The 18,191-nt window shown below is 44.5% G+C and overlaps 1 protein-coding gene across 1 annotated transcript in view; it reads left to right on the top strand.

Moving 5' to 3' along the window:
- The first annotated feature begins 534 nt into the window (after nt 1–534).
- LZTR1 (leucine zipper like transcription regulator 1) overlaps nt 535–18,191 on the top strand; it is a 34,967-nt gene continuing 17,310 nt past the window's right edge. The window contains exons 1-9 of the mRNA XM_015650715.2: nt 535–729; nt 802–864; nt 1,133–1,189; nt 1,789–1,868; nt 2,243–2,351; nt 3,987–4,070; nt 5,524–5,581; nt 6,127–6,266; nt 6,464–6,665. Of these exons, the coding sequence (XP_015506201.1) occupies nt 554–729; nt 802–864; nt 1,133–1,189; nt 1,789–1,868; nt 2,243–2,351; nt 3,987–4,070; nt 5,524–5,581; nt 6,127–6,266; nt 6,464–6,665 (969 nt within the window). The 5' untranslated portion in view covers nt 535–553. The remainder of the gene's footprint in view (nt 730–801; nt 865–1,132; nt 1,190–1,788; nt 1,869–2,242; nt 2,352–3,986; nt 4,071–5,523; nt 5,582–6,126; nt 6,267–6,463; nt 6,666–18,191) is intronic.

Below are 18,191 nucleotides of genomic sequence, written 5' to 3'. Positions count from 1 at the left end.
ATTAATGGTCATAGAGGTCTCTGACACCATGTTAGGAAACATAAAATAAGAAAAAGCAAAGGGTGGGCTGTGGGTGACTGCACAGCCGAGGGCACATGCCTGGCACACACATCCCGCTCAGGACTCGTCTGTGGGGATGAACTGGCCGTGTTTGCTCACCGAGTGTTCTCCGGGGAGCAGCACGAAACTCCGACCCCACGGACCCTGCAATGAGACTTTATGCATATTTATCAGTACTGTTCAATTTTGGGAGTGAATTAACAAACTCTTGTAATGTAGAATCCGGCCTGACTTCCCCGCCCTTACCCGGGTCTTTACCCGGGCAGCGCCGGTACCGGCTCGGCCCCCGGCCCGGCCTCGAACGCAGCTCTTTGAGCCCCTCAGTGGCGTTTGGGGCGCCCCCCCTCTAGAGGTGCATGCTGGGAGCTGTAGTCCAGGGCTTGGCAGCTGCCGGGCCGGCGCCCTGGGTGCAATGCACGCCGGGAATTGTGGTCTGGTGGCGTGCGCGCGCAGGGCACGCTGGGAGTTGTAGTCCGGAGGCCAGGCGTGGGCCATGGCGGCGGCGGCCGCCCCGGCGGGTGGCGCGGGGCGCTCGAAGGTGGCCCCGAGTGTAGACTTCGACCACAGCTGCTCGGACAGCGTCGAGTACCTCACCCTCAATTTCGGGCCCTTCGAGACCGTGCATCGCTGGCGTCGCCTCCCACCCTGCGACGAGTTCGTGGGGGCCCGGTGAGCTGGGGAGAGGACGGGATGGTGGGAGGGGGGCTCCCGGCGCCGCTGACCTGTCCGTGCCGCCCACAGGCGCAGCAAACACACCGTGGTGGCTTATCGGGATGCGATCTACGTGTTCGGCGGGGACAACGGGTAGGGGGAGCTGAGAACGCGGGGAGCAGGGCCGGGGTTGGGGGGAGGTGGGTGTGAGGGGATGTGGATGTGAGGGGAGATCGGGTGTGAGGGGAGCGGGGTGTGAGGGGAGATCGGGTGTGAGGGGAGCGGGATTTGAGGAGAGCGGGGTGTGAGGGGAGCGGGGTGTGAGGGGAGCGGGGTGTGAGGGGAGCAGGGCTGAGGGTTCGGGACCGCCCCTGTCCGACCCCCGGCCCGGCTCAGCCGCCTCTCCCGTCCCTCCCCGCAGGAAGACGATGCTGAACGATCTGCTGCGCTTCGATGTGAAGGACTGCTCGTGGTGCAGGTGGGCAGCGCGGCCCCTCACCGTACCCGGCCACTAGCAGGGCGGGACACGCCGCGGCTTCCCTCAGTATCTCGGGACGGGTGTAAAAGTTGTGGCACTACCCGAGTACCCGAGAGGAAGTGTCACCTCCGCCCAGCGCTGTCACAGCTGTTCCCTGCCAGCCTGCTGTGTGCTGGGCCATCGGGGTTACCGGTCCTGCCCGAGGAGAAACCGGGCAGCACAACAAGGGAGAGGATCAGGGTCACCTCTGTTCCTGCAGCCTGTGAGAGAGCAGAGGGACCGGGTGTGCTGCACCCCTTGGGCCAGCAAAGCTGCTGGCATGGCTCACACCTTCCTGCACTGGGCAGTCTGTCTTTCTTATCTCACCTGTGTTCCACTTTCCAGTTCTGACAAATAGATTTCAGCAACAGCATGTTTGTAACCATTTATACCGTATTTCTGTTCCCTAAAATCTTAGTGCAATCAACTATTAAATTAAGTGTAACACAGAAACAAAAGAATAATTTCTAACAGTTGTTTCTTTTCTGAGTCTGCACAGTAGCTCTCAGTGCCCAAAGCATGACCAGGGTGTTTGACTGCTGCTGTTGTAACCTCTGCAGGGCTTTCACAACGGGGACACCACCAGCACCACGGTACCACCACTCTGCCGTGGTCTACGGGAGCAGCATGTTTGTATTTGGTAAGGCAGCAGCAGGTTGTGCTGGGAGTGGTAGATGTGCTGCTGTACTGGTTTGAAAAAAGAATGAGAGATCTTTAGGAAGTGTCAAAGATCTCATTCAGTAGCAAATCCAGTATCTTTCATGGCTGAGTGTGGTTTCAACTTTGGAAATATTTTGCTGTTTTGTTTAATACTTTAAACAAGGTTAAAAACTTTGAGGATGACTCGAAGCTCATTACTATAGTGATTCTTTAGGAGAAAGAGTGGAGGATAAGTCTCCTTCTGTAGTAGTCCATTAGCCAAACACTTTATGCAATCAAAAGTTTTTCCTAATGCAATGCCTGGAAGTGTGTGTGCTCCTTGCCTGGGAATCTAATGGGATTCTTGTTGTCCAGGTGGTTACACTGGAGATATCTATTCCAATTCTAACCTGAAGAATAAAAACGACCTCTTTGAGTATAAGTTTGCAACTGGGCAATGGACAGAGTGGAAGACTGAGGGAAGGTAAGAGCTAGTGTCATTGCCTCACACTTTGGGGGAATAAGGGTAGCTTGGCATCCTTTCACATAGCACAGTCAGACCTAGTGACAGTGCTGATGTTTGGGCTGCAGCATGATTGCTGCTCTGCTTTTACAATTAAAGTGTTTTGGTTCTACAGGAGTTTTTTTGGAAGGCCTCCTTTCCAGAGTGCACTATAAAGGAAATTTGTCCAAAATCCACTCTTCATGTTTCAGGTCCATGACAGAAGGGATAGGAACAAAGGGAGTTGGGGTTTTTTTCTGAATTCTTTCAGTTTCAAGGATAGCTTGGAAAATGTTGATCCCTCATGAACGTGGGCTCCTGAGATTTAGTGTTCCACGGAAAACCAGAATCACTAACACATGGCTTCCTAGAGTTGACTCCCTGGACATTTCACAATGCCATTTCTGACAGTGATTGTGATCCAGCTACTCAGTATTTTTTACAAGGGAGCGGACAGGATAAGGGGGAACGGCCTCATACTGGCAAAGCAGGGATTGATGGGATATTGGGAAGGAATTCTTGGCTGTGAGGGTGGCGAGGCCCTGGCACAGGTGCCCAGAGAAGTTGTGGCTGCTCCATCCCTCAAGTGGCCAAGGCCAGGTTGGATGGGGCTTGGAGCAACCTGGGCTAGTGGAAGGTGTCCCTGCTCATTGGCAGGGGGTGGGACTGGATGGGCTTTAAGGTCCCTTTCTGCCCAAATTCTGTTTGGGCAGAAATGACTCCCCAGTAAGGGTCATGTGGAGTCTTTATCCACAATCCTATACACAGCTGAAGTAGCTGAAATGCTGGTTTCAGTGGAGAGAGGGAAGGGGATGGTTGTTTCTGTGATTTGTGGAGAGGGATGAGGAATGTTACATCCATTCTTGTGTTACTGTAGCTCACCTCTGATGAGCACATTATATTTCAGAACAGAGACCCTCTTAGCAATTTCTTTTTCTGGTTAATTCTGGTAACTTGTGACATTTTGGAGAGTAGTTCTTACTCAGTTTACAAACTCGCATTTTGCTTGTTGTTTCCCAGAGTTACAGTGTTCATGCTGCACAATGACCTCAGACAAGCCAACAGATGCCTTGTGGCATCACAGGTTTGTTCAACCTGGCTGATTTAGTTAAAACAACAAAGATTATGGAAGAGAAAGCATAGGTTTGATCTTACATTGTGGGTACTACATCTTGGGAACAGCCCTGAATGATCCCAAATGGGTGTCCTGAGCTCTGTCCTGGTCTCATTTCTGTGTTTCACTTGTTTAGTCTGTGGGAATACATGTGGGATGTTCATAGCAAGAGTTGATTGCCACCTTGCTCTACCAGTGGTGCTATGAATTTTCCCATTGTTTAACTACTTTATGCGAAGTATTCATAAGAGTATTTGAGTCCTGGCAAGGAATTAGTTGGGATTTGTTTCCTTTTTTTTTTCCTGTCTGCATTGAGGTGGTGTCTCTTCACTGAAAGCAGCAGAGTGCAAAACTAACACATGCCTTCAGAGGTTCACTCAGTGTTTGGAGGGTGCATGGCAGAAGCAATTTTGTGTAGGGGACTTCTTACATTTCTTAGATCCTTCTGCAGCCCCTCTACAGCTGCAGAGGGCAGATTATTGTCTGCATTTTCTTCCTTGCAGGTTGCCAGTGGCCAGGTCAGCTCATGGTGCAACAGTGTACAGTGACAAGCTGTGGATCTTTGCTGGATATGATGGCAATGCACGGTATGGGGCAGTATCACCCTCTCCTTGACTGCTTTTGTGAAATCCCAGCCCCTCACTTTCCACCTTTGTAGAGACATTTCCATATTCCAAGAGATTTCAACACTCAACTGCAGCTTTGCAAACCCAGTCTGTTGTTGAGCATTGCATTTTTGCAATTCACTGGTTCATGTTCAGATAAGTATGTGCTTAAAGCCGAAATATCTGGTTACTCAGAGTGGCTGTGGATGTGTAATTTGACAGTGTGCTTGGTTGTAAGGCTGCAAAATGATCTTTGACATTTGGCAAATGCACATTTCTTGAAAAATCCCCGTCACAAGCTGGGTGGTGTTGCTGAGACTTAGACAGCAAAGCCTGGATTTGCTAGGAAATCATCTGACAGAACTAAGAGCAACGTGTCAGTTTTTTCTCAGAAGTCTCTGGAAATATGTAATATTTAGGTTGAAGGGAGGTAGGATTTTTTATGGGGAAAGACTGGAAAGGAGTGGGTGCTGAGATGTTAGAGAGAGCCTGGTGCTTTGTCTCACAGTAGCTCCTTGCATTTGCTGTTGGTCTGTCAGGGAACAGTCAGTTCTGGATGTGTAATTTCCTTTTCTGTCGTGATGAACTTGAGGAGTAATTTACATTGATGTACAATATTTGCATTGAGAGTACAGAGAGATTGTCACAAATGAGGAGCTGGGTTGCCTCCTCTTCTGAGGAGAAATCTTCAGAAAAGTGTCCAGTTCCACAAAGTCTCCAGGAGAAGATAATCTGATAATGGAGAAAACAGATGGGATGTCTTTATTATTTCTGGAGAAGGAATTGGTATAAGATGCATGACTCTGTGGGATTGTTCAGTGCCAGCTTAGGGAGTCCCCCAGGGCCTTGGATAGCTGTAAGGAAGGAGTGGGTGAGAAGAGCTGTCTAATTTATGTTAAATATGTCTAATCACGTTTAAAAAATGTTTTTTTATGGAACTTGAGCCTCCAGGCAGATTTGAACAAAGGAAACATCTGTAGTTACTGTGAGTAACTTGCTCTGGGAACAGCACAGTCAGAGATGTGTCAGGTTACCTGTTTCATCCTCCTTTCTGTATTTAAGGAAGGATTCAGCCACTAAATAATAGTGGTCAATCTCAATAGTTAACAGGGATGAGCAGAAGGAGCAGGGTAATAAGAGGTATTTTGTAAAAATCCTGAAGATTAAATAGCTCAAGTCCTTGAGCTCCAGACTGAGTTGCTGTATGTAGTTAACTGCAGTGTACTTGTAACTAGAAAAATACTGAACCAAGCTGGGGTGGGGATGTCAAATTTAGGTATAGGACAAAGGGATTCTAAAAATGTTTTTCTGTCAGTGGAAGTAGAAAATTCTTCCTGTGCAAAAGGAATGTTGATGAGATAGGATTTCTGTCCTTTCAACACTATTACAAAAAATCAACTGTTTCAAATCAAGCATTTTTTGTGTTATGGCACAGATTAAATGACATGTGGACAGTAGGCCTGCAGGACAGAGAGCTGACCTGCTGGGAAGAGGTAAGAAGCTTTAATTTTAACACATAAAATCCTCTTTTTTGGTTTTAATGCAAAATTATTTAAAATTTCCCATGCTAGACTGCACTATTCTTTCTCCAGAATGTGTTTTTGATGCACAGTGAAAAGAAACAGTTCAAATTTGATTTGGTTGGGGTATTTGGAAAACCAAGTGTGTATGAAAGGGTGATTTTATTGCTTGTGAATCTGTGAACTGGACTTGGACTTCCCATGGGGCATTTGCTGTGTCCCCTGTGGAAGGGACTGCATTCCCACTCAGACCACTAACACAGACTGGGAGCTTTGCTGGCCAGCTGGCCTAAGTCCTGATCCTTACAGTACTGGGAGCTTTGAAAATGTGGCCTCCCAACCTTTTTATCCAGGGAAAATCAGACACGTAAGCACAGCAGGAGTCACCAGCTTTACAGGGCCCATGCCATGTGCTCACCCTGGCTGCACCTGTGTCCTGTGGCCCTGCAGTGTCCTCAGCACGTTGAGTTGTGCACTGGAACAATACATTTCTAATTTTGAACTTAATTATCTTTCAGATTGAACAAAGTGGTGAAATTCCTCCTTCCTGTTGTAATTTTCCCGTGGCGGTTTGCAAAGACAAGATGTTTGTTTTCTCTGGCCAGAGTGGAGCAAAGATTACCAATAACCTCTTCCAGTTTGAATTCAAGGAAAAGATGTAAGTGTAGACAATTAAGTCCTGCAAAATCCACATAATCTTTGACTTGCAAAATGTAATACTTAAGGGTATCGAGGGAGAATCCAATGTCTCCTGGTGACGAAGGATTTAAAGAATTGTATAAAATTTAAAAATGTATAAAATTTAAATCTGAAAATGTAAAGAATTGTATAAAACCATCCTGTTTGCTGTCCCAGCTGGACACGGATCCCCACGGAGCACCTGCTGCGGGGCTCGCCGCCCCCTCCCCAGCGGCGATACGGACACACAATGGTGGCCTTCGACCGGCACCTCTACGTGTTCGGGGGGGCTGCGGACAACACGCTGCCCAACGAGCTCCACTGCTACGACGTGGACTCCCAGACCTGGGAGGTCATCCAGCCCAGCCCAGACAGCGAGGTAAAACCTTCAATGTGTTTTTTCCTTTGTGCTCCATCTTCTTTGACTCATTTTTGCCGTGGACGCGTTTTGACAAGAGCATTGGATTTTAGCTAAACAGTAACAACTCCTTCCCACTGGTGGTTAATCAGCTGGAATATTGTGGGTAGCAGTCCTTAAAGATTAGTCAGTGTTGACACATCTAAAACTTAACACATTTTAAAGAAATACCATGAAATGCTTTGATATGTGTTATGAGTCAAACATTTGCTTGGTCAGAAGCTGAACAATGAATTCAGTGTGTACCAGTGGTTCTTTGCTTGGCTGTGTGATCCTCTTGAAGCAGAATTCAAAACTAGACAAGATTTGATTTGTCATTGTAATGCCCATGTGCATAAAATCTTATAAATTCTGATTATACATAGAGTTGTGGCTGGCAAATAATAATATGGAGGCTCAGAAAAGATCTGTTTTAGCATACTTACATTAATAAGAGATATAAATTTTAAAATGTTTGTTTTTACAATTGAAAGGCTGTAGATCACCAAATGCCAAGGAAACACTGTAAATGAGACAATATTTAAAAAAAAAAAAAAAAAAAAAAGATGAACATATGAATCTGTTTCTTTTGCTACTTATGCAAGGCAGAGATTGTGTGATAAAATGCCCATTTTTCCTCATAGCACACTCACAGATCCTGTATTCCAGGTGGAAGTGCCAAGGGCTCACCTGGATTCAGTGCATATTTCAGGTCACATAAATGAGGATCATTTCATCCCAGAATGCACAAGCAGTTGTTCCCTGAAGCCCATACCAGTGTGTGTAGTTCCTGGCTTTGGAACAGTAGCATTCATTGTGTTTATTAATGTGAACAGATTTTATCTTAAGCCGTGTTAAGGTACTGCAGCTGATGTCACAGTGGGTTTAGGGTGTGAGCTGCTCCCTGTGTGTGTGCTGTGCACACAACTGCACAGCCTGAGGTTATACCTCAGACAGCTGAGTGTTGCAAGAATTGGGATCAGGTGCAGAGTTACTGATTTAGCCAGCACAGGTGTGACAGGGCTCACCCCCAAGAGCTGTGTGGGGTGTTTGGTGTGTTTATGTGTTTGCAGACAGGTCACAGGTTGGATGAGCTGGAGAATCCCACCCACACACTGCTCAAAATTAACTGTGCACGTAAGCCCTGTCAGGAGCTGTGACTAGACCAAAGTATTTCACAGCAGCCTATTTAATGCTTTTCAAAACTGATTTATTGTCACATTAATTAATAAAGCTGCTTCTTCAACTTTCTAAAGCCACAGTTGCCTTCAGGGCTGTAGATCCTGTTCTGTTCCTGCCAGTGTTACCACTTAACGTGTGAGGCTTCAGCAGGCATTGGTTCTTTGGGACACAATTGCTTATGGTTCCAGGAGCAGAACTGCTCCTGCCAGTGTTATTAATGCTGTAAACCAGCATTGTTCCCTGAGTTATCCCCTGCTAAATTTCATTTCAGATTTCAAAGCTCTTTTCTTCGTCTATCTGTAATCCCAGACAGAGGTCTCCTAGTTGCTTGTGTTGTATTTTGCAGTTTCTTTCTCTGGTGCAGCATCTAGAGACCAATTTGGTAGAAATGGGAGGTGAAACTGGTGCTGTTGAAACACAGGATAGTAAATTTTCCTAAAAGGTCAATTAACTGCAAAATCTGAGAGACTTTTGGTGTTTCAAGTAAGTTTTAAATTATTTTGTGTCTTCTGGAGTCATAACTAGGCAATTTCTCAGAATCATTTTCCTAAAGTTGCCATGAGCTTTTGGCAAAGACTTCTAAAGGTAGCAGTGAATCTCTAGTACCATCCTGTTCCCTGGACACTCTGAACTTGGATTTTCCTTATTTATCCATCTCTGTGAACAAAATTATTCACGTTAATTTGAAACAAAACAGAAGTCGGTAAGTGCAGTGCTGTCTCAGCACTTGAGGGTTTCTAATATGTGTGAAGTGATAGTGACCTCTGTTATTGTACAGCAGAATGACCTACCTCGACTTTTAGAGTTGGGTTTTTCCTTTCCAATGGATGGATTGTAGAGTTTACCTTCTGCTTCCTCTGTATTATGTGATATGATCTTAGAAATGCTGCATTTTAACTTTGCTTAACTGCACTTTAGGGGGGTTACTTTCTTACTTATGATCATGTGATGCATATCCTTAATTATTTCTTCTTTAGGATGTTTAGCATGGAATGGGTAAAGCCTCTGGAGTCCAAAATGAGGTTTGGTGCTGACTAAGCTATTAATTCAGTGGTGATTTTTACAGTGCTTTGCAAAAGAGATTACAGAAGAGATTACTTACACTGAAAGAGAGTCATTGCTGCCATTCCAGTCTTGTTCTCTGAACTTAGGCTGCCTCAAGGAGCTTTTCAGGGTGGCTGGGGAGTGATTTGGGCTTTTCAGACCTATTTGTGCCAGAAGCAGGAATAGGCTGTCAGGTGGAAATTGTATGTCCTCTGTTATAGGTGACACAGAAGATGACAAGTCACACAAGGCTGAAGAATTTTGGCATTGTTACCTGGAAAAGGTGGCCCAGTTTGGGCAGAGTAAGTTCTAGGAAGGTCCTAGAGGCACTTGTTGGGCACAGACAGCAATCATGTGTCAGGTGCTGCAGGTGCCCTGAGACAGTCTGGCATTTTCTACATTTTGAGTAAACAGGTAGAGCAAGCCTGGGAATAGATCTGGCAATGGACCTGTTGTAGTTCCCTGCCCAGGGTGCTCAGAATTCTTGGTAGTGCCTCGCAGTGGGATGGAGGATGGGAAATGGCTTAATGAGTAAAAGAGGGCAAACTGAGATGGAACAGGTCAATACTTCAAAAATAAACCAGGAGCTGCCATTTTATGCTTTAGGATGTCTCCAGAATGGATAACAAGACATCCTTGCTGAGCTACACAATTGCAGTCTGTAGCTCCTCAAACCTATATATAATACATGTGCATATCTATTGTACAGAGCACACAGAGCTATTCCCCATCTTTGCTGTGAGATGATCTTCACAGCTGGGGGTTCTCCTTTTCTAAGGCAGCCACAGGAATATCTTGTCTGAGTCCTTGTCTGCCTGCATAACAATGCCAAAGCTTCCTGGCATGGTGGATTTTCTTTATTCTCAGCTACTGAAGGATTTCAAAAACAAGAAATAGATTTTTTGTTTGCCTCAATTTTTTCTATTGAACTCAAAATGCCTTTTACTTTCTGAAGAAGGTTTGAGCAGCATAAGAAATCAGCAGGCAGTAAGAGGAAGAATGCCCCATGTTGCACAGTTGACAGATGTGTGCATGTGGCAGTCATGGCTTGTGCTCCAGAGAGGAGAGTTCTGCAGGGCATGACAGGAGCTCTGGGTCTGGCAGGGAACAGACAGTTGTGGACACAGACCCACAGAATCCAAGGTGATGTTTGGAGCAGCCACTGCCTCACAGAGGCAGGGTGTTATGTCAGGAAGAAGAAAATTCTCCTTCCTCACTGTTCCAATCATCTCCCTGTGGCTGCAGGGACTGGTGAGTAATCCATCTCTCCTGAAGTTATGAGGGAAATCTCTAAAACTTGTTCTGGAAAACATTTTAGTCTCACAATTAGGGCTTTCAAAGCCTCTAAAACTTGTTCTGGAAAACATTTTAGTCTCACAATTAGGGCTTTCAAAGCCAAGAGCAATAAAAATCTCCAATTTCCAAAGCTCTTAATTTTTCTTTCAATAAGCCAAAAGGGAGGTTAATGTGCTGGTAACCTTCTTGGGCTTACTTGGGGGCTCAGTTTTGGAGGTTTTTGGACAGATTACAGTGACGTGGTTTATGGACAGCTGAGGAAGATTAAAAGGACTTAGTCCTCCTCCTGGGGATGAGTCTGCCCCAGTCTCCTTGTTCAGAGATCAGTTACAGCCCTCAAGGTATCTTCAGGCAAGAGAAACATGTTACTGTGTGCACAATGCTCCAAATTCCTGCAGTGAGCCCCCTAACAAGATCTGCCTCACACGTGGGCTAGTTGTCAAGGTATTGTGTTCTGCTGGGAGAGATAAAACTGAGCATTTCACAATCCAGAGGGAAGACTGGTACTTTTGATGTTTATAAATAATGTGTAGTGTTGAGACTTGCATCCTTTTTAAAAAACCCTTTTTAAAAATGTAGGAGCTTCATACCTGTGCCCTTGGCAGGTCTGTGCTCAGTGAGCTGGAGAGAGACATCTTGAAAATGTTTGTATTTATAAGAATCTGCACATCAGAGTACCTGTAGCTAATGCTATTGTACAGCTCCACTTCTGTTTGTCAATTCTGTGTTCATATCCTTTCTGAGGGGTGTTCATTATTACATCCTTTTACAGTATTCTCCCAGAGAAAGCAAAATGCAAATGTTGTGGATGATGGGCAGAAGGAATTTTTCTGTAACTCACTCACTGGTAAGGAATTGTAACAACACAGATTTAAAGTGACCCACATTAAGGTGGTATAAAATTGAGTAACAGAAGAACTTGAAATACTCTTTTTGAATGAGGAGCAGTTACTTTGTATAAACTTATGCCACCAACCTTGAAAGACAGTAAAAAATCAGGGTTTTCCTCCAATACTTACTAGTTGTCCTGAGTTTTGCCAATTACTGATTACAATAACAATTACAATTACAATAACAGTCCACTCAGGGATTTTGATTTCTTCTTAAGGTGAGTGCAAAAAGTCCGTGTTTCAGTTTGGCTGTAGGATACATTTATGAACAGAGTGTGTGGTCTGGGCTTCATGGTTCCCCTTACAGCCCCCCTGGGAACAATGACTTCAATTCCCAATTCTTGAGGGGAGCTAAGAGAGCTCCTGGTGGTCTGAAATGACTGGAGGTGTTGTGATATTCTTGGTTCTAGAAGCTGACACAGTGTTGTGTTATTAAATGACATAAATACATGATCCTTGTGTTCATTAGATAGATCTTCCAGTATAACATCTCCCCATGTTGTGTTCACAAACCAGGGAGGTTGTTCAGGAAGAATGATTGAAGATGGGATGTGCAGTGGCCAACTATGAAGTGAAGTCTCTTTTAGATGTTGGAAATTAAATCTTCTCTGGCTTACCTGGGGAGCAGAGAGTTTTTAATCTATCAGTGAAAGATAAAACAAGATCCACCCACTTCAAATTGAAACTAGAAATATCTAGACTGAAAAAGAAAGGAAAACAAATGTTTACAAATTTTAAAGAATGAGAATAATTATTTATTGGAACATTTTATCAGATTTTTTTTTTTTTTTTTGTAAAATCTTCAATACACTTAAACCAGGATTTGATATTTTCTAAAAAAAAAAAAGTTTTTCTCAAAGAAAGTCTAAATTTCAGTTGGTTTATTCAGGAAGTCAGATTAAGAGCCCAAAAATTCTATTATGGTATTTGGATTTTTGAATGCACGCCACATGCCAAAGAGAAGCAAATGGTTGGTCACTGGATTTCTGTCAGCTGTTGTCAGATTTCAATATATGATATTTTGTGATGAGTTCATTGGATTTGGCTGGACTTTGGCTTGTTCTTCAAACTGCCTCATCCTCTCTTATGAATTATAGATTAACATTGCTCTTTAAATTGCAACTGATACATACTAAAACAATTTTAAAGGAAATAACATTTACTATTATTATAGCTGTAAATAAGTTACAGATAGCCTCATACTCTGACCTTTGTGGTTCTGCTGCCATGTGTTTGGATGTCATTGTTAATGGATTTACCTTCTGGTTTCCATTCTGTGTTCTCCAGTGAATGCCAAATGGAACAATCTCATCCTCAGTGTAGAGCACAATTGCAGAGGATGTCTCTGTTGCCTATCACATATCATAACCAGAGGAGATACTGCAACAAGCTTTTGTTACTGTGACTTCACTTCTGTATGTGGTGATTTAACCCAGAACCCCACACTGTGTGCTGGGCTGATCCCCCAGCATGGGCAGCAGGGCAGGGGGGATTCTGCCCCTGTGCCCCACTCAGGTGAGACCCCACCTGCAGAGCTGCCTCCAGCCCTGGGCTTCCAGCACAGGAAGGACGTGGAGCTGCTGGAGAGAGTCCAGGGGAGGCCACGGAGCTGCTCCGAGGGCTGGAGCCCCTCTGCTCTGGAGCCAGGCTGGGAGAGCTGGGGCTGTTCACCTGGAAAAGGATCCAGGGAGTCCTCAGAGCCCCTTCCAGTGCCTAAAGGGGCTCCAGGAGAGCTGGGGAGGGATTTTGGACAAAGGTCTGTAGTGCCAAGACAAGGGGGAATGGCTTCCAACTGCCTGAGGGCAAAGATAGATGGGATAATGGGAAGGAATTCTTCCCTATGAAGGTGCTGAGGCCCTGGCACAGGTTGCCCAGAGAAGCTGTGGCTGCCCCATCCCTGGAAGTTTCCAAGGCCATGCTGGATGGGGCTTGGAGCAGCCTGGGATAATGAAAGGTGTCCCTGCCATGCAGCAATTGGAACAAGATGAGCTTTAAGGTCCCTACCCACCCAAATCATCCTGTGATTCTGTGATTTATTTTAAGTTGTAGGTTTCTACATCATGGTCTTCAACTTTCTATCTTCTGCTTCAATCCATGACAGTCTCTTTCTGTATTAACAGCTCCATATGAGGAAGTGGTGCTTGCAGAGGTGATCCTCTGCCTTTCATCTTTGTTAAGCTGCAATAGATGCATTTATGTTGACAATGTAGTTATGGCAATCTCAATAAGTAAACTGAAGACAAAATATTTTTGGCTTTCTGATATTAGTGTGGTGTTGAAGGTTTCATGAGACATTTTGAGAAGTCTACAAGTGGAAACCTCTAAGAACAGGCTGGATTTTTTTCTCTCAGGAGCAAAATAAGTGTTATTGACCCCATCTGGGAAAAGGAGTGGAAATAGCCTTTGAAGAGGTTCATTCTGTGTGTCTATGATAGAGCTTTTATTCCCTGTTTTCTTGTCTGTACCATCAGAGGGGAAAAGTAAAAGCTAAATTTACACCTTAGATATAAATTAAATTTTCATTGTAACAAGAGCACAGCTGAGCTCCCAGCCTTGCAGTATGTTAAATAACAGGAAGAAATCTTAGAATCACAAAAGCAGGAAGGTCTTCCAAGGTTTGAATCCAGCTACATGCTTAAGACAGGTCTGGTTGAGGCAGGTTTCTCTGGCATTTTATTCCAGTCCAGGGTTAGAGATCCAACAGCTTCACTGGCTTCCATCCAGTGTTTGTCCACTATCATGATCAAAGACATTTTCCTCTCACATTAAGAAAGAACTTCCTGTGCTGACTTGAGTCTATTGGCTCCTCTCTTCCCACCAGGCACCTCTCTGAAGAGCAGCTCTGACTTCCCTGCAGGAAGGAGCCTCCTTTGCCTTCTCTCATGCATTCTGTGCTCCAGCCCTTGATCACAATCTTGATGTTGGTGTCCCTCCACTGGACTTACGTAGGTCAGTGCCTTTTTGTACTGGAGATCCCAGAACTGGGCAGAGTGCTTCAGCTGGGGACTTGAAAACAGTGAGCAGAAGAGGACAAGTCCCTTCCCTGAGCCTGCTGGCACAACTGAGGGGCTGCTGGCTGTGCTGCCAGAAGATGCTGCTGAACCCTCTGCACCAGACCTGTGTTCTACACTACTGTGTTCTGCACAGCCAGTCCCCAGCCTCTAAGGAATGACTGTCCCAGGGCTGGGACTTGGCAGAACTTCCTGAGGCATCCATTGGCCCATTTTCCAGTCTGGCTAAGTCCTTTGGAATATCAGCCTCCAGCATTTCAACCCCTCCTGACAATTTGCTATCAAGCATAGACTTGCTGAGAGTGCAGTGCCCTCCTGTAACCCATGAAGCATTGAGAAGGGGATGATCAGGTTAGTCAGGAAAAATTTGCCCTCGGTAAATCCTTTCTGACTGGTACCAGTCACCTCATTCATGTGGTAGAAATAGCTTCCAGGAAGATTTTCTCCATAACTTTCTTGGGACAGCAGTGCAGTTGCCTGGCTCATGGTTAGCTGTGTTCCCAAAGTTCATACCAGGCAAGATTTTTAAAATGAACAGGTACTTTTTGGGTTATAAACAGCACTTTGGTTACTCTTGGGTACCTGCAGTGATAAATTGGATGACTGCATTGCTATAATCTGAAAAGAATGGCAGCCTAAGGAAAGGCCCAACAAAGGAACAACAGCCTATGGAAAAGCTCAGTAAAATCCTTCATCATTTGCCTGCTTCTCTTCATTTGCAGAGCTGCATGTCTTGAAGTTCACTCTAACATGTGTCTGTTCCAATTTTGTCTGAAGGCAGAGATTGTCTGCACCCAGCATGGGAAAACATTTTAAATCCTTAAACCTCCTTGGACCTAAAGACTATCCAAAGCTCTGTCTGTCCATCTGTTTGAGTTTGATGCTGTTGCCTGATGTAACAGTGTGGAAACATCTCAGGTATCAACAGCTCCCAGTTTCCCAGTAGTGACAGCTCATTTGGACCTGTTGTAGCTTATGGTTTTCTTCCAGTTTCAGAGAAAAATAAATACTTTTTATACCTTTTATTTCATGTTGGTTCACCAGGTTGGTTTGTTGATGGCTTTAGGTCTTTCTATTTCATTTTGGCTTTGAGCTTTTAATGATACTGAAGGATAGAGAGGTTCATTGATGTTCCTGAGTTGTGAAAGAAGTCTGAGCACATCATTACTGGCTTCTGAGTACAGTGCAACAATTACCTTCCTTAATACCAGCTCATTCATATCTGAGTGTAAGAAAAATGAACATTTACACAGTTATAAATCTTTTCTGTTAATATAAGAAGACTTCTGAGGAGCTGAGAGTAAGAAAGGAGAACCTTGAAACAACTACAGAGGATTTGATTTTTGCAATGTCCTGGTATTGCCCATAATGTTGACATTTCTGTCACCAAAAACACTGAAGCATATTCAAATGCTTTGAGAAAGGAGTCAGAGAGAGAAGATAAGCACTGCAACAGCACAAACAGTCACAGCCTGCAATAATAGCATAGTTAATGCATTCCTCACAGCCAAGAGAGTGAATCTCACTACAAGGAGGTTGAATTTTTGTCCCTGACCCAGCTCTGCCAGCCATACAGAAGAGCTGGGCAGGGCCATGGCTCTGTGTGTGCTGCCATCCTCCCAGCTGAGAAGGGGCTTTACTTCATCCTCTTCTGGTGTGTCATAAAACACAGGTTGTCACTTTGGGATGATCCATCTGCCCTGTTTTTTCAAGACAAAATGTGGAAGGCTTGGGAATAGCTGATGGATATTCCCTCTTCACCATCTTAGCTTGTGGTCTGTGTTTTGCCTGCTTGCAGTGAGCAAAGCCCCTCAGCTTCTCATCTTCATACCTAGAAGTGTCCATGGCCAAACTGGACATGGCTTGGAGCAATCTGAGATAATGAAAGGTGTCTCTGCCATGCAGTGATTGGAACAAGATGAGCTTTAAGGTCCCTTCCAACCTGACCCAGTCTCGGATTCTGTGATTTGTGAAGAGCACTGGGAGGAAGAGGACAGACTAAAAGCAACTAGTGCAAAAGATTTCATTGTTCTGTGTCTCTATCACTACACAAACCTTGAGAAATCTACACAGCTAAAATATTAATGGTTCAATCACAGTGATGGGCTCCAAACAAGACCACAGAGCTTTCTCTGGACTGACCCTGAACATTCTGGATACACAGAACTTCAGCTGCAGGGGACTGCTGCTCCATGTCTGGTCTCTCATGCTTCCCATCTATATTTTACATACTTTTGTTTTTAAACCTTGTAACCAGGTGTCCTACCCAGCAGTGGCTGACAGAGTATCTGCCCCAGAGGAAGCTCCCACTGTGCCCTCAAGAGAATGGGGTTTAAAAATATCTTGGGTTGTATTTGGTTTAGATTTCAGCATAGCAACAGTTAAACAAGGACTCAGGTAAATAAAAAAAGACTTGAAAGTGAAAAATGCTTCAAAAATGGAAATTAAATTTATTATAGGAGAGAGAGAGAAATTCCACCTTCATATATGCCTTTTCTTTTCTGCACCTTTTTTTCCCTCCTTGCAATTTATCATGAGCTATTTAACTTAAGGTGTAATCCAAGAACCATTTAAGTGTTGACTCTGCATGTGCAAGTTCTAAATTGCATACAGCAGGCTACTATTGACCCCTGAGTGGAAATGATTCATTTTCCTTCTTTCACTATTTAATTTTCCATTACATTGCTTCTACTTAATTTATTAAGGACTTCAAGCAAAGCTGAATGTGTTCCTGGTAAGATCAAAATTTAAATCAATGAGTTTATGAAGGGGTTTGCACAGGTATTACTGAGTTTATTTTAAAGTATATGTGCTCAGGCCCAGAGCTGATGCTCAGGGCTGTAATCTCACCTACTTGAATGATTGCTGGGTGCTCTGGCACAGGGAGAGGCAACTCTTATGCACAGCTTTGGGAGTCAAATTAGCTCTGATGCACAGCACAAACTGGATTTGTGCTGTCTGGACAGGCTGCAGTGTGAGTCTGAGCACAAGAAATGAGAGGAGAAAAAGACTTGTGAAATACTTTTATTTTGAAAATGGTGGCTTGAGTCATGCCAGCAGTGTGGAAGGGTGTACTGAAAGGGAAGCAAAGGTGACTGATGAGATCTGCTTTTGAAAGCAAAGATTCCAGCTTGTAAAGATCCTCAAGATGCAAATCTCATTAACCCTAAATAGAGAAACCACTCCAAGAGATGAAGCAGAGTGATGTAGCTCAGAGAGGAGTGCCAGCTCCCATCATTGGAGGTGTCAGGATTGAATCCAGAATTTCTTCTGTCAGGCACTGTTAATAAAGTAAGGAGATCACATTGATGGAGACGATCTAGAGCTGACAAATGCATTCAGATTGACAGTGCTTCTTTGTGATTTTAACATTCCTATATGCACCAGGAATGAGAAAGACAAATCCCTTTGGATTCACATAGGACCATTTGGAGTTGTGCCAGCAGATGAAATTAGAATCATAGAATTACAGAACTGTTAGGGTTGGAAAAGACCTTCAAGGTGATCAGATCCAGTCATCCATCCAGCACTGCCACATTCACCTCTAATCCAAATCCCCAAGTACCATGCACCTTTTGAACCCTTCCAGGAATGGTGACTGTATCACTGCCCCAAGCAGCCTGTGCCAATGTTTACATTGTTTACAATGTTTACAACCCCTCTCATGAGAAACTGTTTCCTAATACCCAACCTAAACCTCCTCTGCTGCAATTTGAGCCATTTACTCTCATCCTTTCTCACCATCCTGGCTAGCAAGGTAGATGGTATTTTGTAGCTGTTTCTTATAAACTCTAACTCGGGTGAGTGTTCTCAGCAGCTGGATTTGACAGCTTGGGAGGTTTCCCAGTGAAAAATTCAAGATAGGGCAGGTTCTGGGTGTCTGGTATTGGTGGATGAGGAATGTGGGGACCAGAATGTCTCTCCAGCTGTTTGTGCTCCTGAGCTCTATTAACTGTTTTTTACCTCCTGAATATTTTCTTGAGGACTCAGCTCTCCTTCCTTGCAGAGAAACAAAGTTTCTGTGGCCACATCCTTGGTCCTGGGAGGGCTGAGCATTGTTCCCCATGTGGGTGACACCAAAATGT

This window comes from Parus major, chromosome 26 (genome assembly GCF_001522545.3).
Source record: "Parus major isolate Abel chromosome 26, Parus_major1.1, whole genome shotgun sequence".
Lineage (NCBI taxonomy): Eukaryota > Metazoa > Chordata > Aves > Passeriformes > Paridae > Parus > Parus major.
Note: the sequence above shows the minus strand (reverse complement) of the source record. Positions and strands in the feature narration are given on the sequence as shown.